This window comes from Zootoca vivipara, chromosome 8 (assembly GCF_963506605.1).
Source record: "Zootoca vivipara chromosome 8, rZooViv1.1, whole genome shotgun sequence".
Classification (NCBI taxonomy): domain Eukaryota; kingdom Metazoa; phylum Chordata; class Lepidosauria; order Squamata; family Lacertidae; genus Zootoca; species Zootoca vivipara.
Window position 1 is genome coordinate 56,969,183 of NC_083283.1, and position 19,555 is coordinate 56,988,737.

The following is a 19,555-nucleotide window of genomic DNA, read 5'->3' on the forward strand; positions in this document are numbered from 1 at the left end:
AGCTTATACGTAAATCCGGCACTGCTCACATATAATATTTCATTAAGGATGGGGCTCCCAAAATACAAACAATTCATTCAAAGTAAACAGGTGGCAAGTTCTGTTTATGTGTGGAAGCAGGTACAATACTGAACTTGGGAGAGCTGGTGCAGGCTAGTAGCTGGACTAGGAGTGGAGAAGCTTGTACCGGTATTTAAGATTTCCAATACCTATCAAGCTCATTGGGTAGCCTCAGCCCAACCTACATCAAAGGGTTGACGTGAGGATAAAATGGATGGGGAGAACTGCCTTTACCATCCTGAGCATCTTGAGAAGTAAATGTAAATAAATGACAGCGTATCCAGATAATGCCAAATTGTAAAATACTTGTTATTCTTATCTCTTTTTCTTCAACTTATTTCCCTTCCATTGCTGCTGGCTGCCAATATTTCCCTCTTTGGGTGAAATAACCGGCAGCAAGAGGGCTGGGTTTACCTCTAGTTACTCTCTTATCTGTACAGCAGATTTCCTCCAGCAGGTCCTCCTAGCTTGCAGCTTCGCGGTTTCCCAGCCCAGGGGGAACAAAGTCCTCCCTGCCGTGCCGACTCCTTAGCTGGGGACTCAAAACACTCCGGGATTTATTCCCCGTTGATTTCCACGTCCCGGTCCCTCAGCTCTGCTCCGAATCAGCAAGTGCCAATTCAAGAGCAACCTTCCTGAAGGAGCTGAAAGACGTTTCTTTCCACAAGGTAATTTGTATTTCGGGGGCAAGCGAAGGCGCCATAGTACTTGGTAGCATCTCTCGCTCGCTCGCTCTCTTTTAAGGTTGCTAATCTTTATTAACCTTTAACTGACGCCTTTTCCCCTTTTTGCATCTTCTATCTAAGGGGTTGCTTGTCTGTGTAGGAATTTCCTAAAGGCAAACATTCTCACAAAACTAGCGAGCATATCAGCCCCTGCCCTAAGCAGAAGTTCCTAAATTCCATGGGGAATTTCATGGCTCTCCGTCTCCAGAAATGTCCCATCCCTAACTGTCATTTGCTTGGGTGGGTGTTTAATTCCAGCCAATAAGAGGGGTATATGCAAATTAATAGAGAGGGGGCGGGGTCCTTATCTGAGCTTTTTCCGGGAGCGGGGCAGGGATCACATTGTCTCTGCAGCTCAAGCTTTGTGACAGTAGGCAATTCTATTCTCACCGGGGGAAGGAAGGAGTGAGTTGTAATCGTCAGATTTTGTTTTAAATTGGGGCGCACTTTTTCGGAGAAATACACTTGGGCGAAGTGAACCCTTTTGTTCCTTCGTTCGCGACTGGACTTAACTGCCAGGGGTCCTTTACCTTTTTGCATTTGTTATCCCTGAATAGCAACTGGAGGCGTCATTTCACGAGGTGATAGTGACTCATGTCCTGTGACACTTGTTTATGAAGTTGGTTTTGTATTTAGTTCGTTGAACTTCTTCTTAAAATCCAGATGTATATTAAATTAGGGGAAAGAGTTTTGTGCATTGCAGTGCCTGAGGAGGAGAATACAGCATTCAGAAGCATTAACGTTCATCTTTTGATATGGTCAGGATTAGATTACAAAACGTCTACTATGTTTCATGATGGTGTTTAGTTTTTCCCCTTTATGTAAATCACTAATCAGTGTTTCTCAACAGAATTTATACTAAGAACACTCCATTCTTGCTAATGAATCAGTAGTGGTAGGTATAGATTACCTGGACTCCCTTGGGGAGAAGGGTTTATTATTATTATTATTATTATTATTATTATTATTATTTAATAGTGAAAACCTTGACCCTTGATGGGCACTTCCGCCTTGATCTTATTCAGAATTAAGCCCTGCTGAGTTCAGTTGGGTTTACTCCCAAATTAAATCTGCATAGATTACACAATTTTGGACTGAACGCTTCGGAATGCTAATTAGCAGTCTTGGATATCCCCACCCTTATTGTATAAAGGAACTACCCTATTAATCACAATGAACTAGAAAAAAACAATAATCTGAAGAGAAACACTGCTGTCTTCACATTGGTTTTAAAAAATGAGTTTTGATATATAAATTCTTTTTATATATATATACAGACCATGGAAGAGAACGAGCATCCATATACACTGATAAATGTCATAGGAGGCACAAATGGAGTATATGAAGACCATGTGGAGTTTCTGGAGAAACATTTTAAGCTCATTACCATGAAGGAGTTTACTGAAAACAAGCAAGCTCTTAGTCATAAAATCAAAGCAATTTTTATGTGGTTTCACAAACCAGTGGTTGACAGGGATCTCCTGCAAAGCTTGCCTAATTTAAAGGTGATTGCAAACTGTGGCGTAGGAGTGGATCACTTGGACCTCAAACTGATCTCCAGCTTTGGCGTGAAAGTAGCAAACACCCCATTCGCAGTTTCCAATCCTACAGCAGACTTGGGGATGGCCTTGATGCTGGCTTCCGCCAGGAGGATTGTGGAAGGTACACTTTAGCTTTCCGATTAACTTGCTTTAAAACATGGTGTGAATGCAACTGGTTGTGCACGGGTTGCTGTGCTTAAAAGTAATAGAGTGATCAAATAAAGGGAATTATTAAATGCTGTTTGTTGATAAAAAAAATATTTCCAAACAAATCCACCCTAGAAAACATATTCGGTCTTACGAAACACCTGCCCTGTAAAGACAGTCTATTGCAGACATCCCCAAACTTCGGCCCTCCAGATGTTTTGGACTACAATTCCCATCTTCCCTGACCACTGGTCCTGTTAGCTAGGGATCATGGGAGTTGTAGACGGAAACATCTGGAGGGCCGCAGTTTGGGGATGCCTGGTTTATTGGATTTTGCAAACAGTTTCTTGGACGAGGAAGTTTTTTTCTCATGGTCTACAAGCGCTTGATTATATAGGCCTATAAATAGGCACGTGCAGAGAGGTTTATCTGTAAAATGTCTACATAGTCAGCAGGATGTCTGTATAGGTTGGAGAACGCCTTGTTGCACTAGCAAACACATGGATAAACCTGTTCTACATCGTTTTCAATATGCATAAAATATACAGCCTAGCTGCTGAATGCTAAATACTGAAAGTGGGTCACGGATAATTGCACTGCCACAGATGTTTGATTTAGATCCACTAGCACAGGTATCGTTTGAAGGATGTGATGACATCCTGCTGTTGGTAGAACTATATCTTCATATCTGTTTATTTTACATATTTATACTACCTTCCAGCTCAGATTAAGAACTCCCACAGACAAGTTCACAACAGTCAATGTCTTAGTTTGCAAAATCAGAGAGCAGTGAAAGACAAAGTAAAATGTTTAGAACAAAAATAATAGCTAGCAAGATTAAAACACACTGGTATCATGACATAATAAAAATGTATTAATTGTCAAAAAGAGGAGGGGGACAGATAAACAGGGAGAGATTTCCATAATTGGGGTTCTGTCAATGAAAAGGCCCTACCCCAACCATCCCCCCCCCATCACTCCTCTGATGAGTATAACTGTACATTTGGGCTAAAAGGGTGTGTGCCTTTAAGGAAGATTTGGGACCTGGTATGTAGTATTTTAGAAATCAAAGCAGTTGGTGGGTTGCTGTTGTTCAAATACAGCTCAGAGCTGTTAAAACCAGAGCAATTTGCCACACTGGGATTGGCATCACACCATATGTTTGTTGGTTGTTTTCCTAAAACGCTGCAAACCCTCGTTTTCTTTTGTCTATCTTAATTTCTAGGTCATCAGATTGCAGTTTCTCCTGACACTAAATGTTTTATGGCTGACTGGTTAGGAGAGGAAATTAACGGTGCAACGCTGGGGATCATTGGAATGGGCACTATCGGGTATAAAGTGGCCCAGAGAGCCAGAGCTTTTGAAATGAACATTCTTTATCATAATAGGAACCAGAGGTAAACCTGTGCCTGATCTCGGTGTTTTAATCTGATTTTACCCACCTGTTAACTTCAGCATTTATTTTGTCACTGCCTGGCATAAATCCATTGTAACTGAGTTTCCCTGGACTGCCTAAACATTTACTGTGAATGTTAATACCGGTAGAGTTCCTATTAAACAAGGCCTACTTCTCTGAGAAGTGACAAGGTCATGAGTAGGAATAGAAAGATCTGTCAATTTCCGTTCTTTCAGTTTTTCAATCATACATTTGGTTCTCTATATCTCTGCAACAATTGGGGAATTCTTTTTTTTTAATCCCCATGAGAATTCATCAGTATTGCAATGCAAATTTTCCCAGGTGAAGACATTTTGGATTAAAGTACACATTTTTGCAAGCAATTTTTCCTAACACAATGCATTTTTAATGTTAGTTTAACTAATAGATTCAGTTTTATGCACACTTTCTCCTAATATATTCATTTTTGCTAACATTGTTTGTGCATTGCACAATTCAGACAAGTACTAATTCCCAAGGATAGCTGTATTTTCATTTCACCAATCCTTTCTAATATCATCTCCATGTCTATCTAGTCACCGGGCAGGTCTTACTTCGTTTGATTTTGTTTGGAAGGAGAGGTCACTGGGGACTTAAGGTGTTTTGGTAATATCTGGGTTTGTTTACAAATATAAAATGTGATCGACGGAAGCAGAAAGCACAGGACTTCTACAAGCAGAAAATTCGCTGCTGCCCCATCCAACCTCCATAGGGAAGAGGTATTCCCAAATGCTTGTTTTTACTTACAGCTTAGCTGTTTTACTGCCCCCCCCCCAGCCTCCAAAATCCTGTCTTTTTACACACACATAGCTGGGAGGAGGAAGAAATGCCACTTATCCTGCCCCGCCCCCGGCACTCTGATGGATTTCACATTCTTCATAAATTTCTGTTTTGTAGCCCTGAATGCTGGTTGTAACTTGGAGAAAGTCATGCGACCTTCCTTCTCCAAAAAGGATGTACAGTATAAAGCTGGTACACTAGCTTTAATTTGGCAAAAGCAATTCTAGGTAGGGTTGCCATATTTCAAAAATTGAAAATCCGGACAGCTTTTTTTTTTTTTTTTTGCAAAGTTGTTGAGATGGTTTTGGGGTTTTTTTGGCCAGAGATTTTTTATTTTATTTTTTGCAAAGTCTCAAGAAAAGAAGAAGATGTTTTGAGCTATTTTAAAAGAAATGAACCGAAATCTACACTTCCGACATGGGTTGCCATATGTCCGGATGTTCCCTGTGGCTGAATCCTGGCTATGTCTGGGAAATTCCGGACGTATTGCAACCTGTATATCCAGAGGTCATGTTGGTTCCAGGAGAATGCCCAAACAATATACAGTTGCATCCAGAAGAGCAAAAGTTTCAGTTTATTATTAGTCCTTCAGTGATCCTTGACAAAAAGTCCTGGATTTTTTTGGGAAAGGAAAGAATGAACTAGGTATCACCTGCATATTGCTGACACTAAAACTCACATCCCCAGATGACCTTTCCTGGTGGTTTCATGAAAATGTTTAACAACAACCTCGATGTTATTTTTGTTAAATGCTTAACTAGCTAAATGTCTGTTTCCTGAAGGAATGAGGTTGATGAACGGGCTGTCGGTGCTGTTTATTGCCCAAAGTTGGAAGACTTACTCCAGCGTTCTGACTTCGTCATACTGTCTGTGAACCTGACACCTCAAACACAAAAACTGATCGGTAAAAAGGAGCTGGAGCTCATGAAACCCACTGCTACTCTTATCAACATCTCTAGAGGTAGGATACCGAATCATGTTTGGGAAGTAAACCACATTTTCCTGGAGAGATGCCGGCCTAGAGACTGAGGACTCTCCATTATTTTGTGGAGTCAACACACAAGAATGAGAGGAGTTGGGGGAAATCATGTCATCTCCAGCAACTGTCCACTGCACTTGCTTCAGGTGATTAGTCTCCTACTTTTTAGGCGCTGTAGAGCTAGATAAGCCTCTCCCAACCTGGTGTCCTTATAATGTTTTGGAGCATAAATCTAAACCATTCCAGCAGGCAGCATAGAATGGTCCATGGTAAGGGATTATGGGAGTTCTAGCCCAAACCTGGAAGGCACCAGATTGGGAAAGGCTGAGCTAGATTGGAACAGATATTGGACACACATTATAGTTCTGCAGAAATCTCGGCTGATAGGATTTTGAAGTCCTTGCTTTCTATATTGCTGTCTATAATGCAGTCTTATGTTTCAGTTCAAAGAAAACAGTACAATTTTTCATTTAGGTCAAGTGGTTGATCAAGATTCATTGGTGAACGCACTGAAAAATGGAGTTATTAAGGCCGCAGCTTTGGATGTGACATATCCTGAGCCATTGCCAAGGTAAAAATGGTTCTGCATGGAAATGCTTAAGCAGAAATCAGAATCAATGTTTGTCTATTAACTATTTGGTTTGCCATCGATTGCCCCATCTTTGGCATAATCTATGTCCCAAAATGTATTCTGACTCATTTCTGATTTGCCTGAAGATGGATGAATCAGTTTTGGTTTTCAAAGTTTCTTACTTTTCTAATCTTAAATTCATTTCTCCACATTTCCACAGCAAATGTGCTAATTTAAAGAAAAAATCTTCATGAAAATTCACCAGCATTTTTGTACAAATTTATCCTTAAAACCACATTTTTATATTTAAATTTTTTTGAATTTTTTTTACATTTTTCTCTTTTATGGCTGCAACTTTTCACTATATTTATATGTGTCTTTTGTAATTGTATATTTCATTGTTGAAGCGCACCCTGGCACTTCACGTTAAAGGGCCGGTTAGAAATCTAATACGTAAATATAAACATCTGGAGGGCGCCATCACCAAGGGCAATTTAAGATGAAGCAGCTGGACATTTACTCCAAACCATGGCAATTGTTAATTCTTCAGGTTACTGTAGATGTGATGTAGGGTTGTTATCTAGTATTAGTCAGGGTGGATCCATTAAATTCAATGAATCTAAGTCGGAATATGATTTAGTTGGGTATCACTCATAGTGTGTTAATGCAAACTTTACATTGTAATGGCTCTGAAATGTTAACTGGTTTGCATAGGCAAGGTGGTATAATTTTAAACCTCATGGTGCACAGACAATACTTATGCAATCAGTTTAATAACAGTTGCTCATGGACCTTGGAATTCAGATTCCAAGGCCTCCTTTGACCTCATATGTGCAAATCTCCTTAAGTGAACTGTGAAATTGCAGCACCTATGCAAATGGCTGCCATTGCAGCATAAGAGTAGATCAGTCATTCAGACCTCTTAAACCTTGAACATGTTAGCAGGCAAATTAATGGACACAACTTACCTTCTTTTTTTTTACTATTTCAATCATAGGGTTGGGTCATACTTATTACTCCATTTTATAATGCAGATGTGAATATTACTTGTATTTTGTGTATGCAGAAAACAATCTGAAGGTTCCTTATTCAGTTCCATCTCTATGTACACTATCTGGAACTCCTCAAATGAAGGAGAGGATATAAATGTTTACAAACAGATTAAAATGTGATGTGTGACTAGCAGACACATACCGTAGAACATGCCTGTCATTTAGATACAGTACCTTTTTGCAGTGCTTTTTTCTGGGGGGACGCATACCCCTAAACATTTTGTGAATCTTTGTACTTTTGTCCATTTACTGTATTTATTTCCCCTGATTTGAACTATAAAATGGTGGTTTTCTTGAGTCAAAATGAGAGTACCCCTAAACATTTTTTAAAGAAAAAAGCACTGCCTTTGTGGCCCTGAACTGATTTTAAGAATGGGATTTGATTGTGCGTGTAATGGCATATTTTAGTTAGTTTCCTTCCAATTATAGAATGGACTGAGCAGTGGAGGGTTCTGTCAGCAAATGAAGGAAGGTAATTTTCACTGATTTCCCTTTAAGTCACCCTCCTCTCTGTCCCTCATGCTGTTCTGAAGGGTCCCCCAACCCTTTGGAGCAAATTTTCATGGGCATTGGGCATTTCAGGGAGAACAAGGAATCAGTCAGTCACGTCTTCCCCTTCTCCTGGCAGAAGCGTCCTGCGAACAGAACTCTGTGTAGGAATGTTTCTGCCAGCAACTGCCTTGTTAGGAACCAAGCCTAACATAATAATCGGTTCATTTTCACAAACTTTTTGTGGTCAAAATAGTGGCATGCTTTACTAAGATTTTAAGTAAATTTATGATTTATTTTCTTCCTTCCTTCAGAGATCATGCTTTATTACATTTAAAGAATGTCATTATAACTCCTCACCTTGGAAGTGCAACTTCAAAAACTCGCCGTCTGATGATGAAAAACATGGTTGAAAGTATCTTGGCTGGCGTCAGTGGTCTCCCAGTCCCTAACGAAGTACATGTATAACATTCTCCACATGATACAGATGAAATGTTAATTCGGTGTACGTTTTGCTATACAGTATCTGTTTCAATGTTTTCATATGAAAATTATATATTCGATTTTTATTTTCAGTACAAAACAAAATTTGCACTTATATTCAGATATGAAAAAGAAAAAATGAATGAATATGTTATTTGATGTGTTTCCTTTATTGTATTGTTCAAATTGTTTTACAGGGCTTTGCTAAATGGAATGGAAACACAAATTAAAAAAAAAAAGTTGTAATATGTGCTTTTTTCTGTTTTTTAAAAAAATATTGCTGGATGAGATCTTTAGCGCTGGCATATTAAATGAGTGTGCTGTAAAACATCAGAAGAATTATTCTGAAAAATTCCATGACATTTGTATAGCTATATTCAATCCAATCCAAATAACTTTATTGTACTAGCCAATGGCCATGACAAATCTGAATAAAAAATAAATACAAGCGAGAAGGGTGTTGTGCCACAAATACTGGTCTCCGTTTAGATCTCTGTGTCTCCCTTACAGTTCACTGCTACATTGTCCAGGGTACAACCTGTGTGACATGCTGTGTTTTCTCATATATAAAAGTTTCTGTTTTGAAAATTATGAAATGAGATATGCTCATAAGAGAAGTAATTGATAGTGATTTCTTTTACTTCGTCACATTTAGGTGTCTATATTTTCTTTGTAAACATAGCCGTAATTGTACCTCCCTAAAACAAGAGTTGACATCTCCATCTCATCAAGGGTTTGGAAGCAGGAAATGTTATAACAATGGCGTTCAGGTTTAAGAAAGAGAATCACAAGAGCACAGTAAACAAAAGTTCAGAAGAAAAAATGGTATGTTGCCCGATGATCCTACATAAATTCAGAGGTTAAGTACCACAGAGTTTAATGGGATTTGGGCTGCCGTCTTAATCCTACTTGCCTGGGAATAAATTCAACAGGATTTTCTTCCTCGTAGATATGCAGTGTTATTCCCTGGCAAAGGAGCACAGGATTCAGCCTCCGTAAATATGGAAGTGAGAGCTGGACCATAAAGAAGGCTGATCGCTGAAGAATTGATGCTTTTGAATTATGGTGCTGGAGGAGACTCTTGAGAGTCCCATGGACTGCAAGAAGATCAAACCTATCCATTCTTAAGGAAATCAGCCCTGAGTGCTCCCTGGAAGGACAGATCGTGAAGCTGAGGCTCCAATACTTTGGCCACCTCATGAGAAGAGAAGAATCCTTGGAAAAGACCCTGATGTTGGGAAAGATTGAGGGCACTAGGAGAAGGGGACGACAGAGGACAAGATGGTTGGACAGTGTTCTCGAAGCTACGAACATGAGTTTGACCAAACTGCGGGAGGCAGTGCAAGACAGGAGTGCCTGGCGTGCTATGGTCCATGGGGTCACGAAGAGTCGGACACGACTAAACAACAACAACAAATACATTAAAAGCCAAATAAAAATAGTCAATAGAGGTCACACATCTTCAAAGCACAAAACATATACAGTAGTCACATATGGACAGCATTCCTGCACAACGGTTATCTGTCCCTGCACACCAAACACGTCATCACTGAACAGCACATTCCAGGATTAAAATGAGATTAGAGGATACTGATCACCAGCTCATCTCTTCCTCAAAAATACATATTTTGGAGCGGCTGTAAACAGTCCCACTCTTGCTCTATTTGGGGTTTGAAATATGTAGCCTTACTGAGAAAAAAAGAAGGCACTCAAATGTATAATGAATGGGTACACATTTCAACCTTAATTGGCAAGGAATTGCATGGGATTTGGTGGAACACACATCAATATTGTTATTACGGTAATAATAATTTGTATTGTCACCCAAGATATCGGACATACCATCCAGATGGAGCAATGGGGAATATTGTGGAAGCAAGATAAAAGATTTATTACTTGTTACACAATAAGAGAAAATCTTATGAAGATTATGTACAGGTGGTACCGTATATGTCTTCCTCTAAACTGGCTAAGATCTGCAAATTAAAAACAAACACTTGTTGGAGATGCAATATGGTAGAAGGAACGATGTACCACGTATGGTGAGGATGTGGGAAAATAAAAAAAATCTGGAATAGTATTCACGAGGAACTGAAAAAGATGTTTAAAACATCATTTGAGGAAAAACCAGAAGCGTTCCTGTTAGGCATTGTATCAATAGACATCCCCAACGACAAGAAAAAAGTGTTTTTATATACTACAGCTGCTGCCAGAATACTAATAGCCAAAAATTGGAAAGGGGACACTGTCCCATGAATAATGGATTGGCAAAATAAACTATGTGAATTTATAGAATGGCAGCAGCTATCAGATACCAATCAAATCAGAAACTAAGGAAAGAATGGGAATGCATGGAATAATATATAACAAAACATCGTTCTAAAACAAACTTATTGATATGCATTGACTAAATTTTGTAAAGCTAAGATATTGACAGACGTTTTATGGGGAAAATACAGACAATATACACAACACAATACAATAGGAAACAAAAACAAAAGAAGCTGTAAAGTGGTGGAGGGAAGACACAGGGGTAGGAATAAGGGAAATACCGTGTTTCTCATATTATAAGACACGTCTTATATTTATTTTTTCCTCAAAAAAACACACTATGGCTTATTTTCAAGAGATGTCTTATTTTTTTCCTCCTCCTCCTGCCGCGACCGGCATTGCTGCTGCTCCTATCACTATGTCTTATTTTCGGGGTATGGCTTATATTCCTTGAATGCTTAAAAATCCTGCTATGGCTTATTTTATGGGGATGCCTTAAAATATGAGAAACAGGGTATATATACAAAGCGATTTACATATGTTAAAATGTGTAACTGAATGTAATAATGAATGTAATAATGTAAATAAAATAATAGATCAGTAATAAGGTCAAGTCTACACCATACATGGTTCCCCTCCCCCAAAATAATAATTTGTATTGTCACCATCAGCATATAATTTATTGTAGTAATAACAAAGCAGCGATATTCACTGCATATACAGTACACAGCCACCTCGCAACGGGAGCGATCGCAACCGCAATCGCCAAGCAAACCCGCGCGGGCATGAATGAGAAAGCGAAGCGTGACTGCGGAAGGGCTACGCTTACCGACTCAGAGGCGCCGGGCGCCGCCAGGTGTCCAGAGCGGCGAGTGCGGATGCTTTGCGGCGAGAAGAGCGCTTCATGGCCGCTGGGGGCGCTGCGGCAGCTTCCCGCTATAGACGTTGCCGGGGCCTTGCGGTGCGGCGAGGAGCAGCCGCGGCCGCGGAGCTGTTTCCAGCCGACGGGGAGTTTCTTGGAACTCCTGCGCGGTGAAGAGTCCCGAGGTGACCATGTGGGGCTTTCGAAGCGCGGCCGCGGCCGCTGCAGCCTTTGCCAGCAGCCGAGCGACTCCGCCTCCCGGGACGGCAGCCTGGTGGTGGCGGCGGCCTCGGGACGGCGGCCTCTTCCTCCCTCCGCTGGGCTGCCCCGGCTGCCGGGCTCTGCGCTGCTCCGCCGCCCTCTGCGGCTCCAGGAACCTGCTCAAGAAGTTCCTTTCTAAAAAGAAGTGAGTAATGCACCCCCACCCCCGAATAATAATAACAATAACAATAACAATAACAATAATAATAATAATAATAATAGACAGCCATATATATGCAATACAGTACTTTCCTTACCTCTCTGGGTAAGACAGACTTCTTTTGGGAAAGGATAGAAAGTCAGAAGAGACCGCGAGGGTGCAGCCCCCTTGCAATGCAGGAATTCTTTTGCTCAATAGGGGTCTTGAACCCACGACCCTGAGATTAAGAGCCTCGTGCTGAACCAGCTGAGCTCTCACTACTATTCACTAGGTGCTGTGCAGATGAACACAGGAAGTCCCTAAACTGCAATGAATTGTTTTTCTGATCCCACCCCACCCCCCTTAAGGAGGGGATTGGGCCCCTCCTTTAGCACTTTCTACTGATTAATATTGTTATGAGTTTGGGGGTGGGGCGGGAAAGTAGAATGGTATATGTGAGATCCTTCTAACCCCTGGATCCAGCAAGTGTTAAGATTATAAACCAGGCTATTGTTGTTATTACGGTTTCAATTTATATACTGTAGTGCCTTTTATCAAAATATCTCAGGGTGGTGTACAGCATTAGAAATACATTACGAAACATCAATGACAAAAACATAGTAAAAAGCATGCTGACAGACAGCCTGATAGTAAAATCATCATCATCATCTTCCCCACACTTTCGCAGGCCATAGATTATTTAAAAGCCATAGGCTTGGGTAAAGAGGAATGTTTTTGCCTGGCATCTAAAGACATGTAATGAGGTTGTCAGTTGAGCCTCTCTGGGGAGAGCATTTCACAAATGGGGAGCCACCACAGAAAAGGCCCTTTCTCTTGTTGCCACTCTCTGAACCTGTCTGGGACATAGAGAAGGGCCTCAGATGACAAGTGCATCTGCCTCTCCCTGAAATAGTGCTGCTGTAGTTTGACATATGTTTGATACATTATTGCTCATGTTAAATCCATAAAACTCATATAGTCTCTCTCTTTTTTTTCCGAAAGGAAGAAGTTTTGGTATGATAGTCCTACACTGGGCTCTTCCCTGGTAAGCACAGGCGGATTTTTAAATGGGAAAGACAACTACAATGGAAAAGTAGGTCGTGCTTGATGCACAAGATATTCCTCTCAGCAATCTTTTTTGTTTTAAAGGCACACAAGCCATCCAACTTGGCAAGTATATTAAAGCTTCATCCACCAAAGGTGAAGAAAGAAGACAGCATACGTAAAAGAGCCCTAAATGTTCTGCTGCTTAAAGCTGTGAGGGATGTCCTGAGTACCTTTGAGGCTGGCCAAGAAGTTTATGACCTCAACGTGGAACTGTCTAAGGCAAGTACAAAAGGCATAAATCCAGCAAAGTCCCTCATATAAAGTTGTGAGATCAGAAATGTAATGGGACCGTCAAAGCCCAGTCATGAAACCTGTTCTACAGATTTCACGATGGTTTGTTGCCGTCTGACTGCAAGATCTGTAACAGAATTGGAAAGGGCCTGTAGTCCAACGCTTGGTTAATGTAGGATATTCATCCCTCCCTGTTGAAAGTCGGGCATAAGTAGAAAAAGTTGGATAGGAGTGAACAGCTAGATACACAGGTATTGTTGTCAGGATTTGCTTTGCTTAGGTAATAGTAATCCTCTTCTTGAACCTCTTGAATGTAATGGGATTATTGTCATTGCCCCCTTCCAAGATTAGAGTTCTTCACCATGTAAAATGTGCCCTTACAACTGGCATTTTGAACACCATAGGTGTCCCTCACATCAGATTTTTCAGTATGTCGTATCTACTGGAGGACTACTAGCAGTGTGGAACAGGATGACTACATTGAGAAGGTTCTACGGAAGAGTGGTCCCCGTATAAGGTAGCTACTACACTGCTGTATCCAGAGGAGGGCGAATGTCCTTGTCTAGAGGCCATATTGGCAACTTTAAAAGGGCACGTTGAGTGTTGGACTTAAGAATATGTGGTCAATTGACTGGTTTATTATTTGGCTGTGGTCAAGTTTCCAAAGTCTAAAGTGCCACTATGTAGGTGGTATAAAAACTTTGTCTAACACTGTAAAGATGGTGATTTATCTTTAAAAAGTGCTTCTGTGATTAGCATAAATATTAAACCTGTTCACAATTCAAGTATCTCTTTAACTAGTATCTCTTTAACTATTCAAAGTGTTGGTGCTGACCTTTAAAGCCCTAAATGGCCTCGGTCCAGTATACCTGAAGGAGCATCTCCACCTACATGATTCTGCCCGGACACTGAGGTCCAGCACCGAGGGCCTTCTGGCGGTTCCCTCGTTGCGAGAAGCCAAGTTGCAGGGAACTAGGCAGAGGGCCTTCTCAGTGGTGGCGCCTGCCCTGTGGAACGCCCTCCCAACAGATGTCAAAAAGGAAAACAACTACCAGACTTTTAGAAGACATCTGAAGGCAGCCCTGTTCAGGGAGGCTTTTAATGTTTAATAGATTATTGTTTTATTCTTCTGTTGGAAGCCGCCCAGAGTGGCTGGGGAGACCCGGTCAGATGGGCGGGGTATAAATAATAAATTATTATTATTATTATTATTAACACTTTAAAAATAGTTTGCCAATATATGATTATCTAACTGGTCAAATGGTGTTTTTGTTACTCAAATGCCCAACTTTAGCTTGCTTGTTACACCGTTAGGCTCGCAAGCAACTTCAACACATGCAGAAACATGTACCGTATGTACTGTTTTCTTTCAGTTACATTCTTATGCAACATCCACAGACAGATATGCATGCACACTTCCATGCAAGTGTTCAAAATAACATTTTTTTGTGTATACACAGAGCAGTCCATGTTACTTCTCAAATACACACATACAAAATATGTTTCTCCTTCCCTTGATTGGTACCTACTTGACTGGGATCTGCAAGAATCTGCTCTAGAAGAGGAAGCTGTTCTGCTGAATAAACAGGAAAGAGTGGCTTGTTTCCTGTACATCACTCTCACTTTACAGAAAATCCCCGCGAGGGGTACTGTTAGCTGACATGGCCCTGTGGAATGGAGTTTGCCACAAAAGTTGGATGGGCCTACTTCACATTTTGAAAACTGGATAATTGTCCAGTGGGGTAATTAGGAGATGTTGCAGTGCTTCATTTTTTCATTCTATCTTTGTTTTTATTCTGATTTTCTCCAAAAATTTAACAAATGTTGTAGCTGATTTTAATATTAGAGGCTTCTCCTTTCCTTCCTTCCTTCCTCTTCTTTTTTTTATTTTACAGACACCTTCTGATTTCACATCAGGTCCTAGGAACCGTTCCTTCATTAGTGTTTGTCAGAGACAAAGAAGAAGCTGCTATAAGAGAGGTAATGAAGAAAGTGCACAACTGTATTGTTAATACGCAACGTCAGGGTAATCGCAGCATGGAGATGGGATACTGCTCCAAGCCCTCCCCATCCCACTGCCACAAAAACCAGGGAAAGCCATTTTGGGATGCATTCATAGCAACTTGTTAATAGAAATATACTATTGCACTAGGCTGATCCAGGGTGGAGTCCATTTTTCAGTCCAAAGTCCACATTCCATCATGAGCAACTTACTGGGTGGACGGGGGGGTCACATGCCAGCAGTGAGCAGAGCAAAGGGTTGTGGCCAGTGGCAGAAATGGTAAAATCAATGGGTACGACGCTTACCTGTGTACAATAAGCTACATTCCAATTGTGTATGTCAGAATTTTTTTACACATGCATCCATCCAGGCAACTGAAAGGTGTTACCACATTTCAGGGGCACATTGTTTGCTCAACACATTAAGCCAAACTATGGCTTACTGGAAGTGCACAAACATGCAAGCTCCTGGAGATGAGCTTGCAACCATTTTGCTCCACCTCGGTCCTTTTTTGCTCCCATACCGCACCAAGCTAAGTCAAGGATTTGACTTAGTTTGTCATTCAAACCCAGACCCGTGTTTAAACTGTCTCACTAACCACTAGCTGTAGGCAAGGTTTGTTCTTTCTCAGAATCCACACAGTAAACCCTAGATTGACTTACCATGATGTCATGTGTACTGGACCACTTGCATGGTAACGAGGGCTTGCAACTTATTTACCTTCTTGATAAAGAAACTGCCCTATTTCTGGATATCTTAAATGCGTGTTGTCACGGTCCTTGTTTGACTACTTCTGAGAAACTAGTACCACAGCCATTCTGTCTTTAAGGCTTTTATTTTGCCTGATATTTTCAATGTGAATCAGTATCAAGAATACATGTCCGATCAGTCTGACAAAGATTCTCCCAATGCCTGGCGTCTGCTCCTCCCCCAGCATAGTAAGCGTGGGATTCCTGCCCTCCTCCCTTTGCGCCTGTCTTAAGTCAGGCATGAACTTAAAAGGGCGAGGCATCTCCCCGCTGGACACTTCCCCTGATCCCTCCCCCTGATATCCTGTTTGAGGTTGCAGTAAGGTCTCTAGGATGCTGCCTGAGTCAGGGTGCCTCTCTTCTGCGATTGTCAGGGAATGCTCACTGCTAGAACAGTCCCTGACACATGTGAATTTATTTTCTTTCAGATTGAGAATTTACTGGCAACTGCTGATTTTGGGCCTGAAGAAGAAGAAGGAAAGGAATCGGTTCAAAATGATTTCAGGTATAAAATCATAAACACAAATGTAATGCTTTCGAAAAACTAGTTAAAATATTTTTAGATGCATTCTCAAGCTACCGTTGGTTTGGTTCAGAGTTATGTGCCTGTATTGGATGAAAGGCTGTTTGTGGAACAAGACATTTCCACTCCTCCTTCTTACTGTAGTCTCAATGTTCCCTTCCTACAGTGCAGGATCTGTCTCTAGAGAAATCAATGAACCCTCCAGAACATTGTGGGCTGCAGTGGGAGGGGGGAAATCGGCAAAAAACTAGGCAAAGGCACAAGTATCACATACCGTTAGGGCTACAGTTCTTACCTTTTTATCCCTTTCTTGCAGTGAACAACGATACACCAAAGCCACCACATACCTGGACTCGTCCCTTTCCTGCATGCCTGATAATCTGTTTGGAATTGATCATGATGCATTAAATAAGCAAATAATTGAGTACAAAAAAATGACTAAGGACAAGGAAATAGGAGGAGTTGCATTGTCGGAGCAGCAGAAGCAACAGCTGGCTGAGTTACAAAAGCGCAAGAAAATGAGATGGAAGAAAGCCAAGAAACCATTTGATGACGGAATTACACCTCAGGAATACCTAATGGACAAATGCAGTGAAGATGATTGGGACAGTGACACTGCGTCCTCACATGAACTGGAAAATGAACTGGAGGATGAATTGCAGGAAATAGAAGATAGACTAGAAGTAGATAACAGTACCACCGAGCACAAGTAAACTTGTAAAACAAAACTATGGCTTACCTGAGAGCAAACCCCATTAACCTCAGTAGAATTTATTTCTAAGTAGGTACGGTATATACATGAGGAGAATAAGCATTTTGCTTTTCACCATTAAAACAGCATATAGATGAGGAAAACCATAAGTTTTCATAGAATAGTTTATGTTTAAAAAACCTTGTTTCAAACCGTTTTTATTAAAGAATTGTACAATTCTCCTTGTCAGCAGTTCAGTTTAATTCACACAATGACTTACATTTGAACAACAGTGACAGTACCAAACTATCTTCATTATAATGTGTATCACTGGAACTTAATTGGTATCCCAGTAATAACCATATTTACCATTACCCAGGTGGCGCTGTGGGCTAAACCACAGAGCCTAGGGCAGTGATGGCAAACCTATGACACGCGTGTCAGACGTGACACGCAGAGCCCTCACTGCTGGCACGCCCCATCGGCCCATTCGCGCTGTTGATTCCCCCCCACATTTGTTCTCCCGCTCCTCCTCACGCTACAGCTTGTCTCCGCTGTTAAAACCCAGATCCTTTTTTGCTGTTGTTGTTGCTGGTAGCCAGAGATTGGTTTTTACCCTTTCTGTGCTGTTTTTTTCTGGCGCTTTGGCAGACAATGATTGGGTGTAACAGCATTCATTTTTTAACCCGTTCTGTGCTGGGGTTTTTTGGCGCTTTGGCAGACTGTGTCAGTGCTATGTGTTAGTTCCAGCGAAGGTATTATTCGTAATTTATTTCTATTCTCTCCCCCCCCCAAAAAGTGCAGCAGCTTTGGGGCAACCCCCCCCAAAAAAAGTAAAGCAACTTTTACACACACACCCAAAACCTTCAAAACTTTGGTCAGCAGCTCCCCCCCAAAAGCTCAACAACTCTGGGTACTTTGTGATAAATAAGGGGTTTTTTGTTTGGTTTGGTTAAATAATTAGTTTTTGGTTTATTAAATACAGTTATATATTACAATTATACATTTTTGTTATTTAAACTATAATATCGCGGAATTACGGTTTTTTTCTCGAAGTGACACACCACCTGAGTTATGCTCGGTTTTTTGGTGAATTTTGACACACCAATCTCAAAAGGTTGCCCATCACTGGCCTAGGGCTTGCCGATCAGAAGGTCGGCGGTTAGAATCCCTGTGACGGGGTGAGCTCCCGTTGCTTGGTCCCAGCTCCTGCCAACCTCACAGTTCGAAAGCACATCAAAATGCAAGTAGATAAATAGGAACCGCTATAGCGGGAAGGTAAACGGCGTTTCCATGTGCTGCTCTGGTTTGCCAGAAGCGGCTTTGTCATGCTGGCCACATGACCTGGAAGCTATACGCCGGCTCCCTCGGCCAATAATGCGAGATGAGCGCCGCAACCCCCGAGTCGGTCACGACTGGACCTAATGGTCAGGGGTCCCTTTACCTTTACCATTGACAGGATCAGTCTTCTTTCACATTTTTTCCAGCAATCTTTACAACAGCACTATGAGGTCAGCTAGTAAGAGTACCCCCACATTATAAGACAAGATGATGCTTAATGTTAGTAGTTTTCTTACAGCCACCCCCTGAGATGTGTTGAGATTGGAAAGAAATACCTGGGCTAATGTTCTTAACTGTTTTCCTATACTAAGTCCAGATACCACGGCCGGGTTAGTAGACATGAGATTCTGCAGTCTTGGCAGTATCTCCCATGAGAGACAGAACAGTGGTTCCAATAATTTTACCAAGAAGTGGTCTGTGGGTGATAACACTGACAATGGAGTGATGGATTATATGACTGTGGCTCCTTCCATAATTCTCTTCTTCAAAGCAGCCCTATCAGAAGTGGTCCCAAGATAAAGACAGTAGCCTTGTTATTCAGAAAGTTGGCTGGTAGCCATGCAGCTGTGTAGGCTGGAGGAGAAGGGGTAGATCTGGCAAAGTTACTACTACTAGTACTACTACTATTACTTCTATTCCACCTTGCTATTAGGACTTCAAGATGGTATACTAGCTTCTTTCATTTTATCCTTCTAATGGCCTTGTGAGGGGAGTGAGTGAGATGGTGAATGGCCCATAGCCACCCACCGAGTTTCATGGCTTAAGTGAAGGTTTGAACACGGGTCTCCCAGACCCTAGTCCCAGCAAAGATTGCCAGCCCCCTTGAGGCCCCAGGGCCCATTTGTAAACCAGAGACACTCATGGGCACCACACACATCATAACATGTTGACTAAAGCAGAATGCATCTTCCAAGCCTAATTTTAGAAGGGGGAAGGGAACCTGTGAACATCAGGTAGGGTCTCTGGGCACACGTGCGTCCATTGGCAACACCTGCTCTAATCGTATCACACTGGCTCTGAATAATGGCCTGCTGTTTTCCCATGATTAAAACTATGGAATTTGTTACTGCAAGATGTGACGGCTGCCACCTTAAATAGTTTTAAAAGAGGATTAGA

The 19,555-nt window shown here is 41.4% G+C and overlaps 2 protein-coding genes across 4 annotated transcripts; both read left to right on the plus strand.

Moving 5' to 3' along the window:
• Positions 1 to 192: 192 nt before the first annotated feature.
• Positions 193 to 8,717, plus strand: LOC118090273 (probable 2-ketogluconate reductase). 3 transcript variants are annotated; one of them, XM_035125792.2, is made up of 6 exons: positions 193 to 728; positions 2,063 to 2,447; positions 3,699 to 3,870; positions 5,471 to 5,649; positions 6,142 to 6,238; positions 8,094 to 8,717. In XM_035125792.2, the coding sequence occupies exons 2-6, from the start codon at positions 2,066 to 2,068 to the stop codon at positions 8,245 to 8,247; spliced, it is 984 nt and encodes a 327-aa protein (XP_034981683.1). In that variant the 5' UTR covers positions 193 to 728; positions 2,063 to 2,065; the 3' UTR covers positions 8,248 to 8,717. The 3 variants fall into 3 exon arrangements, with proteins under 3 accessions (XP_034981683.1, XP_034981684.1, XP_034981682.1); XM_035125793.2 differs by lacking the exon at positions 193 to 728 and adding an exon at positions 1,107 to 1,190; XM_035125791.2 differs by lacking the exon at positions 193 to 728 and adding an exon at positions 1,146 to 1,366.
• A 2,768-nt stretch (positions 8,718 to 11,485) lies between these two features.
• RBFA (ribosome binding factor A) lies at positions 11,486 to 17,337 on the plus strand. Its single transcript, XM_035125542.2, has 7 exons — positions 11,486 to 11,801; positions 12,798 to 12,840; positions 12,945 to 13,121; positions 13,538 to 13,650; positions 15,029 to 15,113; positions 16,313 to 16,389; positions 16,724 to 17,337. The coding sequence occupies exons 1-7, from the start codon at positions 11,587 to 11,589 to the stop codon at positions 17,118 to 17,120; spliced, it is 1,107 nt and encodes a 368-aa protein (XP_034981433.2). The 5' UTR covers positions 11,486 to 11,586; the 3' UTR covers positions 17,121 to 17,337.
• The last annotated feature ends 2,218 nt before the right edge of the window (positions 17,338 to 19,555 follow it).

Excerpts from the sequence above, each read along its gene's own strand:
- LOC118090273 (XM_035125792.2), top strand. The coding sequence starts at position 2,066 with ATGGAAGAGAACGAGCATCCATATACACTGATAAATGTCATAGGAGGC. Across the intron at positions 2,448-3,698 it reads CGCCAGGAGGATTGTGGAAG|GTCATCAGATTGCAGTTTCT; the intron begins GTACACTTTAGC and ends CTTAATTTCTAG. Across the intron at positions 3,871-5,470 it reads TATCATAATAGGAACCAGAG|GAATGAGGTTGATGAACGGG; the intron begins GTAAACCTGTGC and ends TGTTTCCTGAAG.
- RBFA (XM_035125542.2), top strand. The coding sequence starts at position 11,587 with ATGTGGGGCTTTCGAAGCGCGGCCGCGGCCGCTGCAGCCTTTGCCAGC. Across the intron at positions 12,841-12,944 it reads CTACACTGGGCTCTTCCCTG|GCACACAAGCCATCCAACTT; the intron begins GTAAGCACAGGC and ends TTTGTTTTAAAG. Across the intron at positions 13,122-13,537 it reads TCAACGTGGAACTGTCTAAG|GTGTCCCTCACATCAGATTT; the intron begins GCAAGTACAAAA and ends TGAACACCATAG.